The 16,128-nt window shown below is 42.3% G+C and overlaps 1 protein-coding gene across 1 annotated transcript in view; it reads left to right on the forward strand.

The window, feature by feature from the left end:
- LOC116986250 (protein-glutamine gamma-glutamyltransferase 2-like) overlaps nt 1-13,867 on the forward strand; it is a 31,590-nt gene extending 17,723 nt beyond the window's left edge. The window contains exons 9-13 of the mRNA XM_033041608.1: nt 133-375; nt 4,783-5,052; nt 5,430-5,590; nt 11,597-11,733; nt 13,437-13,867. Coding sequence (XP_032897499.1) covers nt 133-375; nt 4,783-5,052; nt 5,430-5,590; nt 11,597-11,733; nt 13,437-13,590 — 965 coding nt within the window. The 3' untranslated portion in view covers nt 13,591-13,867. The remainder of the gene's footprint in view (nt 1-132; nt 376-4,782; nt 5,053-5,429; nt 5,591-11,596; nt 11,734-13,436) is intronic.
- Nucleotides 13,868-16,128: the final 2,261 nt, after the last annotated feature.

Genomic DNA, 16,128 nt, shown 5'->3' on the forward strand with positions numbered 1-16,128 from the left:
CCTATGCAAAATGCCCGCCAGTTGGCCTATTTCTGTATAATATGCAAACAAAGAAAGATGCCTTTCAGTTAACTGTTACATTTACATAACTATAATTTATTCAAATTCTAAATAATCTGTTTACATTTTAAGGTACTTACTGCTGTGGTCCTGCTTCAGTGAGAGCCATCAAAGAAGGAGATCTGGAATACAATTATGATGCTCCATTTGTTTTTGCTGAAGTGAATGCACAATGTGCAAATTGGCTGGTGTTTGCTGATGGAACAAAGATGAAGATGGATGTTGATGTTTTAAACGTTGGCCACTTTGTGAGCACCAAGAAGTGTGGAAAGGATGAACGTGAGGATATCACACACTTATACAAATATCCTGATGGTACGAAAAAATGAATAATAAGCACAAAGTAAAACAAGGGCCTCTCAAAACTTATAGAACTTTAGGGACAGCACGGTGGCACAGCGGTAGATTTGCTGCCTTACTGCGACAAAGACCCGGGTTCGATCCTGGCTATGAGTGCTGTCTGTATGGAGTTTGTATGTTCTCGCCATGACCTGCATGGGTTTTCTCTGAGATCTCCGGTTTCCACCCACACTCCAAAGACGTAAATGTTTGTAGGTTAATTGCCTTGGATAGTGTGTAGGATAGGGATAGTGTGCGGGTTTGCTGGTCAACATGGATTTGGTGTGCCAAAGGGCCTGTTTCAATGTTGTGGGTGTCTTTAAACTAACCTAAATTAAACTAGAACAGTGCTGCACAGAAACAGGCCCTTCAGCCCACAATGTCTAAGCCAAACATGATGCAAGATTAAACTGATCTCTTTTGCCTGCATGTGGTCCATATATCTCCATTACCTGTATATCCACGTGCCTCACCTAAAAGACTTTTAAATACCACTATCATATTTATTTATTTATTTATTTAAAAAAATATTTCAAAATATTAAGCTTTATTCAATTGATAAATATATACAATTCATGAACCGTGCGAAAGATTCATCCGACATTTTCGGAGACAATACAAATTGTTCAATACAATTTTTTCCTTTTTTTTCCTCCAAATTCCACCAAAACGGTCCCCCACCCGTGCCACTCATGTGGCCCCTGTCCAAGTAATAAATATATACAATGTGCGATAAATTCATCCGACATTTTCGTCGGCTATACAAATCGTTCAATACAGTTTATGCCTCTTTTACATTCCACAAAAATGTCCCCCACCCGTGCCACTCATGTGGCTCCCTGGCGTGGGATACCTTCCCTTAATTTGAGGGGCGTCTCCACCATACCGTGCCCCCCATGTCCCGCACCACTATCATATCTTTTTTTTTTTTATTTTATTTTTTTTAATTTCAAAATAGGCTTTATTCAATTGATAAATATATACAATTCATGAACCATTCGAACAAACAAAATTCATCCGACATTTTCGGAGTCTATACAAATTTTTTCAGCACAATTTTTTTACATTTGTCATATTCCACCAAACTGTCCCCCACCTGTGCCACTCTGTGGCCCCTGTCCAAGTAATAAATATACGATGTGAAAATATATACAGTGCGAAAATTCCATCTGACATTTTCGTCGGCTATACAGATTGTTCAATACCGTTTATGTCTTTTAAATTCCACAGAAATGTCCCCCACCCGTGCCACTCATGTGGCCCCCTGGCGTGGGATACCTTCCCTTAATTTAATTTGAGGGGCGTCTCCACCATACCGTGCCACCCATGTCCAGCAGCGGAAGGACCCTAGACTGTGGCCCACCCCCACCGAGCCTTGGCGTTGGCTGCACCAAGCTTCAGTGCGTCCCTTAGCACGTACTCCTGCAGTCTGCAGTGGGCCAGTCGGCAACATTCCCTGACGGACATCTCGCTCTGCTGGGTGGTGAGCAACCCTCGGGCAGACCAAAGAGCGTCTTTCACCGAGTTGATGACCCTCCAGCAGCACTCGATGTCAGCCTCTGAATGCGTCCCTGGGAACAGTCCGTAAATCACAGAGTCCTCAAATGCCTACTATTTTCTGTGTGCTTAAGCAAAGCAAGAATTTCATTGTCCTATACAGGGACACATGACAATAAACTCACTTGAACTTGAAGGAGCTGTTCGGGATAAATCGTTCCAGGGACCCTTTCATACTTCTCCAGACTCTTTTTGCAAATCCACACTCTGCAGAGGTGGGCAACCGTCTCCTCTCCATAGCAACCGTCCCGAGGGCAGCATGCGCTGGTAGTGAGGTAGTGAGATAGCACCACTATAATTTTTTTTTTTTTTTTTTTTTTTTTTTTTTAATTTCAAAATATACTTTATTCAATTGGTAAATATATACAATTTCTGAACCATTCAAACAAAATTCATCCGACATTTTCGGAGACTATACAAACTTTTTCCAGCACCACTATCATATCTTCCTCCACTTACACCTCTGACAGCAGGTTCTAGGCAACCACCACTCTCTGTTTAAAAGCCATGCTGCAGCCCCTCCACTTTTGGGCGAGACATGCTTCATAACCCGAAATTATCCTGCCCGCAGGCGTGTATTTCTCTTCTTCTGAGGACCTCCGACATCCAGAATCTCAGAACAAGCGCACAGTGAGTGGGGCAAAACCATGACCAGCCGTGGCAGAAACCGACTGCCCCCCCCTTCCGCACAACGGCCAATCACAGCGCGGTTCACAGTCGAGCTATGGGGCAGTGAACGAAGCGCTGTGATTAGCCGCCGAGTGGAATGGAGGGAAGGTGGAGGAAGAGAGAGAGAGTTGGCCCCGAGAGAGAAAGAGAGAGGGAGTCGGAGTGGGCCCGGAGAGAGAAAGTCGGTCCCGAGAGAGAGAGAGAGTCGGTCCCGAGAGAGAGAGAGAGAGTCGGCCCCGAGAGGGAGGGAGAGTGAGAGAGAGAGTCAGCCCTGAGAGAGAGAGAGAGAGAGAGAGAGAGAGAGAGAGAGAGGGGGGGAGTCGGCCCTGAGGGAGAAAGAGAGAGTCAGCCCAAGAGAGAGAGTCGGCCCCAAGAGAGCGAGTCGGCTCGGAGAGGGAGGGAGAGAGAGAGAGAGAGAGAGAGAGTCGTCCCAGAGAGAGAGAGAAAGGGGGTGGGATGGGAGATATATCCCCCCACTTTTTGAGGAAGGCCTCTATTCTTCCCCAGCTTTTGGAGGTAGAGCAACAACAACAAAATAATAATTGTGCCACCCTCTCCCCGCTCGGTGCACCGCTCCCTCACCGGGTACCCCCGAGGCCGTTCTGCGGCACCTGATCTGGCCAAGCTCATGTCCAGTACTAGGTTCAGTATGGTCACTCCTCGAGTTGGACTATCCACATACTGGATACATCTAACATGTTTTGCCCTGACTAAGCCTTTTGCACTGAGAGCGTTCCAGTACTCCAGTGCTCTGTTATTCATTTTCAAAGTGATGAATCTACACAAACCAATCTGGATTTAAAGTAATATAAACTTAGATGACAAAATTCACAGACAACGTTCTATTTGTTATGCCGATCATCTAATGAGATTCTGTCTATGGTTAGTTTTAAAGGTTTTGTGTGAATTTAAAAAAAGGGTCATAACACAAATGTTTAAAGTAGCACATGTAGTAAAAATGGATTAATTTAAATGAAAGTTTAAAACTGAGATAAGTATAAAATAGTTAAACCACAGTAAAGCATTTTTTGTTAGTTGACCGTGATCATAAAGTTATCTATATTCCTATGAATCTTTCATCTTGTATGTATATGTGTGTGCGTGTATGTATGTGTTTTTCTATCTTCATCAAAACGCTACGTGCTAGCGATCAAAATTTCAGAGACTATTAATTACATTTTTCCGCTCGACAAAATAAACTGTTTCCCTTCACATTTCATGCTGTATTTCAAAAGATACAGATTTAAAAATACCCCAACCCAGCTTTTAAACACCTTTCAACCTGCTTCCAAATGACTTTCAACCCGCTTCCAGTGATGTCACAATGCAAAGGGGGGGGCAGCGGGGGGGGGGGGGGGGGGGGCCAGCGGGGGGGGGGGGGGGGGGGAGGCGGCGAGGGTGGGGGTGAACGGGGCGGGGAGGGTGGCAGTAAGGTTGTAAAAAAGGAATTCAATTCCACTTACAGACCAGCTGCTTTTAAAGTTATTCAAGGTCATTCTCCATCTTCACTTCCCAGACAATAACTTAGAAACCATAGAGACTTCAATGCATATAGTTCTGAAATTTGCTCTGAGCTAGAGAAGGTCCAAAATTGGAAAGCCATAAAGTTATCCCTTCCATTCTGCAACCCAACATCAGCAGGGCTGGATATTGCCTTTAAGCCTGTGAATCAAACATTATTTCACCCTGTGCTGGGTATTATAGTTTAATATAAGAGCCCCTCCCACGCACTTCCCATCGCTGACTTATCTCGAAGAACTCGACAAGGGTATTGACCTCCCCCCTTCCTGTGCACCAATCACAATGGGCTCTCAAGCTGCCGAGTGCCACAACCCCTCTCCCTCTCCTCTTGCCTCCCCCGGATTTTTCATGATTAAAATTTCAAAAAAGTAAAGCGGGTTGCGCTGAGGGAATGGGTGAGTGCTGGAAAATTGCGTTGGGGGATCAGACCCAACGGGTCTGCACTTGGTCTAGTTTAATTCTAAAAATAAGAACATAGTGCAATGGTTCTTAACTGTGAGGACCACAGTGATCAAAATGTGAATCACAATTTAATTGGCAATGGTACTGGCTGTGTCAGAGCACAATTATGAAATTGAAGACAGTAAGCGTTTTTGTCCTGAAGACTGACACAGGTTTGTTTTGTTTAATTCCCAGGTTCCACTGAAGAAGCAGAAATTTTTAAAAAGGCAAAAATAGTAATAGCCGAGCCAGCACCGGAGAAGACATTAAAAGTATCTCTGAAAGTTAACCAGCCTATTTGCCTCGGACAGACAGTTTCAGTCTCCGTGGTCGTTTCCAACAAGTCTTCAGAGGAAAAAGTCTGTACGGTCAATTTTTGGGCTAAGAAAAAAATGTATCATGGAAATACAGACAAAGAAACTATCAAGAAATTTAAAAAAGAGATCACCATTCCTGCTGTGGAAGGTAACACAAGGTCTATTTAACAAAGTAATACCATTAGTCTTTTTAAGAAATGCTTGGATTAATTGCCAAATCATCAGTGATTTAGTTTGAGGGGATGGGTGGGTGCTGAATTATTTGAATGAAATTATAAATTGAACAGTAGACTGCCTGACCCAATGGCTATTTGGTTTCACATAAAATCATTCGAAAATGTGAAACTTCCTTATGGCTTTTGGAAACATTCACCACAACTTCACATTAGCTAGACATCTATTTCATGACCTCTTGAGATTATTGGCTCTAAAAATCTATAGTTAGATGTTGTTTCTATTGATATATTGTAAGATGACATATGATCATTAAGTATGTATCAATTGTTATTTCTTGATGTTTCATAGATAAGATCATTCCTTTGGAACTGAGCTACAAGGACTATGGAACATTTCCTGATATGTACTACCGGATGAGGCTGATAACTTATGTAACTGATAAATTACCTGAAAACAATGTAGCGACAATGAAAGACATTGGTCTGCTCAATCCTCCTCTCACAATTAAGGTATTAATCAGGAATTGTCCACTCATTCAATTGTTGTTGAGGAAATCAAAAATAATTTGATGTTTCTCCCCTTTATTTCCAAACCCAGGCCCAAATCAATGATGGTGTACTTTATCTTATGGAAACATAAATGCATGTCAAGAAATCAGAGAAAATAGCTTAATATTACACAAAAATGCAAAAAAAAAAAGTTAATATGGCATGAAATGGATTATCTGGTTTCCCATTGTTTTAAAGTGTGCAGACCAATAACAAAATAGCATGGACATCCAAGGATGGACTTCCTATGGAAAGGATAGGCAGGTGGGCAGAGGGTGTGCATTGCTCTGTTGGCATGGAATGGAATCCATTCCTTGGCAAGAATGACATAGGAGCAGAATATGTAGAATCCCTGTGGGTAGAGTTAAAAAAAACTGACAATAGTTATATACTGACCTCCAAGTATTAGCCAGGATGTGGGGTACAAATTACCCCAGGAGATTGGAAAGGAATGTAAGAACGGCAATGTTACAGTGGTCATGGGGATTTCAATACGCATGTAAATTGGGAAAATCAGGATGGTACTGGATCCCAAGAGAAGGAATTTGTAGAATGCTTACGAGATGGCCGTTGAGATCAGCTCCTGGTCGAACGCATCAGGGGAAAGGCTATCCCTTGCTGTTTGCTGTTGTGTAATGAACTAGATTTAATTAGAGAGTTGAAGGTGAAGGAACCTCTAGGAGGTAGTGATCATAATATGAAAGAACTTAACCTGCAGTTTGAGTGGGAGAAGCTAAAATTTGATGAATTAGTAACTAAAGTGTCATGAGGGAGAAACCCGCTAAAGTTGACGTGAAGGGAGAATAAGCGAGTTCGGTATTCCGACTGCGCATGCCCAGGTCATAGGTCACAAGCAAAAACATTCTCGGCAGCCATGCCGCTGCATGTACACAGACCTGCGCCTCATCTGCTGCCAGGCTCGATCCCGGGTCTCCGGCGCTGCAATCACTGCCGAACCACCACTGGCCCATCCTCATCCCCTCCCGAGTCGTCCCCCCCAGACCAGGGGCTGCCAGCGAAGTCAGGAGTCAGATGGGTGCGGCGTCCTCAGGCCCATAGCCAGCGTGGAGAAGCTGCGCTAAATCCAGCCCAACTCTGTATCTCGCCAGGTTAACCTACAGCCCTGCCTGGACTGATGTGAACGGCTGCCCAGGCTTACAGCCAGCGCGGAGAAAGAGCATTAACTCTACGTTTCCCGGCTGGTGTCCCATCAGTCCTGGCAGGACTGTCGGTTAATCCGGCGGGCCAGGAAGAGTTGAGCTGGATTTAGCGCTGCTTCTCCACGCTGGCTCTGGGCTTGTGGGTGCCGATCCCCTCTGATGCCCGACTTCTCTCGCCGCTGCCGGATGGGGGGGGAGCGGGGCACTTGGGAGGGGACAGCAATGGTCCAGTGGCGGTTCGGCAGCGATTGCAGCGCCGGAGACCCGGGATCGATCCTGGCTGCGGATGAGGCACACATCTGTGTCCATGCCGCGGCACGGCTGCTGAGAGTTTTTATCGCTTGTGACCTTTGATAAATCCCATGATTCCTTGCGTTTTTTGGAATACCAAACTCGATCATGACACAACCATGGCTTACAAAGGAAGTCAAAGACAGCATAAAAGCAAAAGGGAAGGCATATCATATGGCAAAGATTAGCTGGAAGCTAGAGGATTGGAAAGGTATTAAAAACCAACAGAAGGCAACTTAGAAAGCAATGAGGAGAAAGGATGAAATTTGAAGGTAAGCTAGACAATTATATAAAAGACGATATTCCATTTTTTCAGATATATAGAGAATAATTGAGAGGCAAGAGCGGACACTGAGCCGCTGCAAGTGATGCAGGGGAAATAGTAATGGGAAACAAAAAAATGGCAGTGACTGAATACGTGTTTGTGTCAGTCTTCACAGTGGTAGACTCCAGCAACATGCCAGAAATTCAGAAGAGTCAGGGGGCATTAGTGAGGGCAGTCTCTATTACTAAGAAGAACAAGCAGCTCGGGAAGCTGAAAGGTCCGAATGTGGATGTCACCTGGACCAGATGGACTACACCCCAGGTTTCTGAGATTGTGGAGGCATTAGTAGTGAACTTTCAAGAATCACTAGAGTAAGAAATTATAGGCTTGTTAGCCTGACTTCAGTGGCTGGCAAGATTTTAAAGTCCATCAGTAAAGTGCCTGTCCCACTATACGAGGTAATTCAAGAGCTCTCCCGAGTTTAAAAAAAATCAAACTCGTGATAAGTACGTAGAATGTACGTAGCGGCTATGTCGGAGATCGTGGATGTCTCGTAGCGGCTCGTAATGTTAACGGCAGGTACTCGGGAAACGTGGTAACTCGTGACGTTTTTTCAGCGCTGTGAAAAATGTCCACGAGAGCCCCGAGTACCTACGAACGGCTATTACCGTAATTCTCCGAGTTCGAATCAGGGGAAACTCGGGAGAACTCTTGAATTACCTCGTACAGTGGGACAGGCCCTTAAGGATGAGGTTTCGGGGTACTTAGAAGTGCATGATAAAATAGGCTGACATCAGCATGGTTTTTTGCAGGGGAGTTCTTGCCTGAGAAACCTGTTGGAATTATGTGAGGAGGTAACAAGCACGAAAGCCTTTGATAATGTGCCGTGTGTGACTGCTAAACAAGATAGGAGCCTATTGCATTAGAGGCAGCGTACTAGCATGGATAGAAGACAGGCAGAAGTGAAAGGGTGGGAATAAAGGGGGCTTTTCCTGTTTGGCAGCTGGTGAATAGTGGTGTTCTGCAGGAATCTGTGTTGGGTCTGTTACATTTCACGACATATGTTAATGTTCTGGATGATGGAATTGATAGATTTGTAGCCAGGGTTGCAGATGATGTGAAGATAGGTGGAGGGACAGGTAATATTGAGGAAGCAGGGATTTTGCAGAAGGATTTGGACAGACTGGGAGAATGGTATACAGCATAGCAAATTGTATGGTCATGCAAAGGCGGAAACTATTTTATGAGAGGATTCAGAAAACAGGAAACAGAAATGCAGGATTCCCAAAAGGTTAATTTGCAGGTTGAGTCAGTAGTAAGGAAGGCAAATGCAATTTAGCATTCCTATCAAGAGAACTAGGATATAAAAAGCAGAATGTAATACTGAGAGTTTATCAGGCACTGGTCAGAGTACATTTGGAATATTGTGAGCAGTTTTGTGCCCCATATCTGAGGAATGGTGTGCTGGCATTAAAATGGGTCCAGAGGAGGTTCACTAGAATGATCCTGGCAATGATTGTGTTAATGTATGAGGAGCGTTTGATGGCTTTGGGCCAGTATTCTCTGGGGTTTAGAACGATGAGGGGGGATCATTGATACTTATCGAATAATGAAAGACCTAGATATGGAGAGAATGTTTCCAATAGAGGGAGAGTCTAGTATCAGAGGGTAGTGAATCTGTGGAATTTAGTGCCACAGACAGAGGTGGAGGCCAAGCCATTGGGTATTTTTAAAGTGGAGATTGATGGGTTCTTGATTAGTAATGGTGTGAAAGGTTACATGGAGAGTATAGGAGAATGGGGTTGAGGGGGAAAATAGATCAACCATGATTGAATAGTGGAACAGACTTGATGGGCCAAATGGCCTAATACTGCACCTATGTCTTATGAATTTATGAACAGTGTGTATTGAGATCAAATATAGCTACAATTTAGGAGTAAGAAAAACATTTAGGCTCAACTTCTAGACCAAGAAAGAATCCTTTTTGTGGGAAATGTCCCTACTTTTTTTATATGGCGATGACCTATTTTCCCCAATAATTAATGGAAGTATGAGTGGTGTTAATGCATCAGATTGCCAGCCAGTCACAACCATCTTAATTTCCATGCTCTCAATTTTCCTCCCCATTTTCCATATGCTATTTTCCTCTGGCCTTGCAAGGAAAGTACAAAAGAGTTTAGGAAAGTCTGCAGCAGCATTGGAACGGGTGTAATTGTCCAGTCCAGTAGAATATTTGGTGAAAGACAGGAGGCACTATCTTGGATTTTTATACCATTCATTTTCAGTGGGAAGCCAGGCCTTCAATTGCAGAATCATGTTTTGCTTTGGCAAGTCAATTTAAAACTATAGTGCACCGCTCGATTGTGAGGAGGGACGGATTGACAATCCAAACTATTTCTAAGGATTACTTATGTACATACAGAGCCCTGAACTTCCTGAAATGTCCTTGCCCTATTCATTCTGATTGTCCACCAAGACAGGACTCCTCAATTGCAAAACAAAAACTTACTATAGTTTCCCAAAAGTCTTGCTGAGAAATTTGTTCAATGAATCTGTTCCAATTTAGACCTGGCATGGATTCAGCAAACCTCATTCATTTCAATGGTGGTGAATAGAAATATGAATAGAACAGGCAAGTTTCAGATAATTTGTAATTTTTGTTCCTATTGAATATGTTTTATAGTTATCACCGTTTTCAAGAACATTTAAAATCATAATAATTAATAACTTTAAAATAGTTATTTGTTTGATCAATTAATAATAGTCAAGGGGCACAATAATAAGCCCAACAGTCCATCAAGTCTGTGCCGACATTCCTTAGTGATTCAAGTACTTGTATGATGCTTCTTAAAGGCTATGAGAGTATTTGCCTCCTCCACCAATAATTTACATTTTTCGTGAATTGGAGGCATTCACAGATTTTGACTTTGTAATTAATTAGTGCACAATATACCATCATATGATTTGCTTCCATCCTGTCCAGCTCAAGGAGCTACATGTGTCTGTCCTCCCTGTTTCACCAACTTCTCTTCCTCATTGCATGAATGTGGACCCTGAAGTTGGCAACTGATCATTGAGGTCAGGCACTATGGCAACCCCCAGTAGTGCTCTGGCTTGATGGACCTTGGCTTTATAGCAAATTTAAAAAAGAATTTAAGCAAAGCATGACATGACAACCAAAACATATGACTTTGGATTTGTGCACCCACAGGGTAAGCCACCATTCATATCTACAAACCTTGCCACCTTCTAACATTAAGACTAATAATAATAATAATACATTTTATTTATGGGCGCCTTTCAAGAGTCTCAAGGACACCTTACAAAAATTGAGCATGTATAGGAAAAACATGTAAGGGGAATGAAATAAATAGTAGAGACATGACTAGTACACAAAGTAAAGACAGAATTCAATACAAAACACAGCATGAGGCAATTAATGCACAGATGAAAAGGGACGGGGACGTGGGGCTAAGGATAGGCAGAGGTGAAGAGATGGGTCTTGAGGCGGGACTGGAAGATGGGGAGGGACACGGAATTGCGGATCAGTTGGGGGAGGGAATTCCAGAGCCTGGGAGCTGCCCTGGAGAAGGCTCTGTCCCCAAAACTGCGGAGGTTGGACTTGTGGATGGAGAGGAGACCGGCTGATGTGGATCTGAGGGACCATGAGGGTTGGTAGGGGGAGAGGAGGTCAATGAGATATGTGGGGGCCAGATGGTGGAGGGCTTTGTAGGTGAGGACCAGGATTTTGTAGGTGATCCGGTGGGAGATGGGAAGCCAGTGAAGTTTTTTGAGGACTGGAGTGATGTGATGCCAGGATTTGGTGTGGGTGATGAGTCGGGCGGCTGCGTTCTGGACCAGTTGGAGTCGGTTGATGTAGGTGGAGCTGATGCCAAGGAGAAGTGAGTTGCAATAGTCCAGTCGGGAGGAGATGAAGGCTAGCTACAACCGTAACAACAAAATTCTAATAAATATGATTACTGTCTTTTGTGGCCAACATATGGTAATAATGTTTTTCAATGGTTAATAGCCAGCTATCCTTTTCTAACCTGCTCCTGATATCTGAATTAAAAGGGCAACATCTAAAACAACATGCATTGCTTTTATATATTGCTTTTGGTCCAATGATGTCCATTTTGTTGCAAATTGAGTCATGAGCAAACTACACCTGTGAAATAGTTTGACGAATAGTTATTTTGCAAAGGATGTGAAATATCACTTACAATCTTAAAAATTGATTTGCTCCATCAGATGATGAACTTTAATGCTTATGTGGGTGAAAAAGCACATGTCGAGATCAGCTTTACGAACCCTTTTGCTCTTCCACTGAAGAAATGTTCCATGAGCATTGAGGGAAACGGTCTGGTTGACGATCAAACAAGAGTAAAGTAAGTTTGCATTTTGAAGATGGTAGAAAAAAGGACATATGTGTAACATCTGGCTACTAATAAACATTGTATTAGATGTTAAAGTAATTGAGGATAACAGAAAGTGGATATCAAGTTTTGAGACTTCACATTTTTCGACTACAATAGTTGATTGTAAGATTCTAAAACGTGCTTTTATCCACTTAGCTGGATAGAAGCTCCGCAATACTAAACTTGGGTCTTTTCGTTAGCTACATGTCAACCTGATGACTCCAATTCACAGGGTACACTGTCACAAGCAATCCGTAGCAACACAGATGAGGAAATATGACAATAAGGGAATTAATGATGACTGTAGCATTTCTCCCTTCTTGCCTGCTGTGAGACTGAAATGATTCCCTGGATTACAAAAAGAAAGACAAAGTGTTGGAGTTATTCAGCGGGTCATGTAGTATCTGTGGATGACATGGATAGGTGACAAGTGTCAAGAGTGTTTTTTATTGTCCTATGTCTCGAAACAATGACATTCTTACTTGCAGCAGGCCAACAGATATGTAATCATAATACTGTGTAAGCACTACAATAGATACCATAGTATACTGTATGTACACACACAATAATAGTGCAAAGCCAAAATCAATCCCTCAAGTCTATATAGTTTGGAGCTTATTTGGAGGTGGTAGTGTTTAATAACCTGATGGGTGTAAGGAAGAAGCAACTCCTGGATCTGGATGTTTGAGTTTTCAGGCTCCTATACCTTCTTCTCGACGGCAGGAGTGAAACGATAGTGTGGCCAGGGTGGTGTTGGGTTTCTAATGAAGCTGGCTGCCTTTTTGAGACATTTGATGGTGGGGGGTCGGTACCCTTCAATAGTGTTCACCACTTTTTGAAATCTCCTTTGTTCCTGGTTGTTTGACTTGCTGAACCAGGCCGTGATGCAATCAGTCAATATGCTCTGCACTGTACACCTGTAGATGTACAAGTGAGTATTTGTTGGCATACCAAATCTCCTCAAACTTCCAAGGGAGTAGAGGTGTTGATAGATTTTCTCTGATTGTGTCAGGGCCCTTTTTTAGTGTCCCTGGTTCCCTCGCTCCGTTGTTTTATTTCCTCATGCCCTCTAAAGTTCTTCTAATGTTGCATTGGCATCGTAATGATGGTAACATTGCAGTTCTTGTTTTGCAAAAACAGATTACCTTTTGATTGCAGGAATTTAATGGGGACAGAGCAGGCGGGAATCCTGCCCTGTTGGAATTAGTCCGGAAAGACTATAATTGAGCAAACATCTTTAAAATGTTCTGAATACACTGTACTGTACCAACATAAGAATTTCCTTTCTCATCACTAATCCCTGGTTCAGTGATGAACCTAATAAAATATGATAAAATAAAAATTGGAACTTTTAACTGTGCGAAACTTTAGAGGTGCCTATTGGTATCAACATATTTCTGATTCTTGCATACACTAACTCCGTGCAATATAAAGAACGGACAACTAATACAATGGATGGTGCTGTCAAAAATATACTTGGATAAAGATGGATTGTTGCAATAGATGGAGAGACAGAGAGGAAATATGAGATTAAAGAGTTGCCAGTGCTTTTGCTTGATGTTTTTCATCCATAGTATTACTCATATAGAAAAAATTAAGAAGTGGTTATTAACAATGGTTGGCCATGCATATATTTACAGAAGGATTCATCTTGTTTTCCTTATCTTTCTTAGGTTTGACGATGTAAAGCCAAATGCTCTTGCAGAAGTGAGGTGTGACTTTACTCCAAAAAAGCCAGGGCAAAGAAAACTACTGGTAGATATTGACTGCGACTTAATGCAGAATGTGAAAGGATCTTTGAAGATTGATGTCCAAAAGAAGAAATAATGAAAAGATCTCAAAACCTTTTGTTTCATTATGTGAATTTCTGGGACATTCACATGTTAGTCAGTTTACATGTTTAAGTATATTGGCTACAATTACAATTTTTGATCAGCTTTGACTGCTTTGGTGAATGTTTATGGGAAGTTTGTATTGTCATGTTTATGGGAAGTTTGTATTGGAATTTGCTTGAAAGATGTCTAGCTTTCATATGGAGTATAGAGAGATTGGAGCAATATAAATAGTAGTTGAAAACACAAGGTCATTAGGTCATAAGTGATAGGAACAGAGTTAGGCTATTTGGCCCATCTTGTCCATTCCACCATTCAATCGTGGCTGAACCATCACTCCCTCCTAACCCCATTCTCCTGCCTTCTCCCCATAACCCCTGACACCCGTACTCATCCACAAACATGAAATCTAAGGTAGACAAAAATGCTGTAACATTGCCTATTTCCTTCGCTCCATAGATGCTGCCTCACCCGCTGAGTTTCTCCAGCATTTTTGTCTACCTTCGATTTTCCAGCATCTGCAGTTCCTTCTTAAACATGAATTTCTGAGTTCAGTTGATTCATCAAGTGGCCATAAAAGTTCAATTTAAAGTAGAGCAATGAGATGTTTTCCATACACACCTGAGCAGAATTATTTCTCGTATAACATCACAGATAATAACATGCCTATTATATTCATTGTTGCCAGTGGGATACTGCCGTGAGGTAATTTGTATCTTTGATTGAACCAGTTTTAGATTTTTGAAGGTGTGAAAGGAAATATTCTGTTTATACTCTTTGATATTTGACAATATCACAAGCTAGTAAAACATTTCTACTATGATAGCCAATATTATTCTTTGCTTTTCCTCTGCCTCTTCGCATACATTGCATATTTGATTCTGAAGTTCTTTAATTAAATGGTCTCCTGTGCCAGTATTTTTGAGCAATGACTTCCATTGGACTGAATGGTAGATGGAATTTGGCAATGTAGTACAGCAAATGGAATTCATCTTTGGTCCTTGGTTCTAAACATTTAATCAACCGATCGCAAGAGGCAATCTGCAAATGGGGCATCATCAGTTCATCATACAATGCCTTTGTGATTTCTGTAACTGAAATATGTTACAATTTGCATGAAATAATAAAGTTAATTTTGAAGTCTTTAGCACCTTGAACCATTTTTCTAATTTCTAGATGTTTATTCTGACCTTATACCCCATCAACAACAGTGATAGTCAAGTATTTTTGAGTAAACGCTTTGCTGCCTGTCAAATACTTCTACTCTGTGTCGTATGATTGAAGTGGCCACCGGGTAGCACCAGCAATGGCTGCCTCGCCAACAGTCTGTCTGTCCTTTCCTTCTTTGTGTTTTAATTGAATATATTAAATGTATGTCTTTAGTGTTCTTTAGCTTGTTTTATGTGGTGGGAGAGTTGGGGGAAGCTTTTGCTAATCTCTTACCTCGACGGAGATGCAATTTTTTCCGTATCGTATCTCCATCCGCACTGCGGCCCAACATCGTGGAGTTGGCGTCCTTTGCTAGGGACCGGTCTTGAGAGCTCCACCGTGGGGAGCCTGCGGACTTTAACATTTCAGAGCCCCAGATCCCTTTACCAGGGATCGACCTCGGAGCTCCAACCATGGGTGCTTGCGAGCATAACATCACGGAGCCCGCGGCCTCTGGTCAGAGACCGACATCGGGAACTCCAAACCGCGGGAGTTTTGACTGCCCTGATGCGGGAGAATAAAGAGGAAGAATATTGATCATTTTTGCCTTCCATTATAGTGAGAAATGTAGGGAATCCGCTTTGGTGGATGTTTATGTTAATTTTATGTAGTTGTGCATCTTGTGTTTTTGTATGGCTGTATGGCCATTCACATTAGCACTTAATTGGTACGTGACAATAAAACCTTTGAAATCTTTGAAGTTGACAACTAATAATTTGTCACATTACGGTTGGTGAGTCTGAGCTTAAGCCAAGAGTCAAGAGTGTTTTTTTGCCATATATCCCAGATAGAATGAAATTCTTACTAGCTGCAGCACACAGAATATGTAAACAGAAAGGTTGCAGATTCAAAATCATTCTGGTGACAAGAACAAATGTTCAATCTGAACTTCCAGTGTGGGTCTGAGGAAATACTGATAACAAAGAGCACAGAATATCGAAAAGTACAGCATGGGAAAAGACCCTTTGGCCCACAACGTATGTGCTGAACATAATGCCAAAATAATCTCATCTACCTACACATGATCCATAGTTCTCAATTCCTAGCACATCATGTGACTATCTAAAAGTCTCTTAAAAGCCACAATCGTAACTGCCCTTCACCACCATCCCCCGGCAATGGTTGGTGGAATACAGAAAAACGGGAGGTATTTTGGGAAGTCTAACATGGGCATTACTAACACAGTGAATAGTAGGGCTCTGGGGAATGTTGTGGAGCAGACGGATCTAGCAGTGCTGGTGAAATGTTTAGGAAAGAACTGCAGTTGCTGGTTTAAATCGAAGGTGGACACAGTGATGGAGTAACTCAGCGGGACAGGCAGCAT

This window comes from Amblyraja radiata, chromosome 23 (assembly GCF_010909765.2).
Source record: "Amblyraja radiata isolate CabotCenter1 chromosome 23, sAmbRad1.1.pri, whole genome shotgun sequence".
NCBI classification, from domain to species: domain Eukaryota; kingdom Metazoa; phylum Chordata; class Chondrichthyes; order Rajiformes; family Rajidae; genus Amblyraja; species Amblyraja radiata.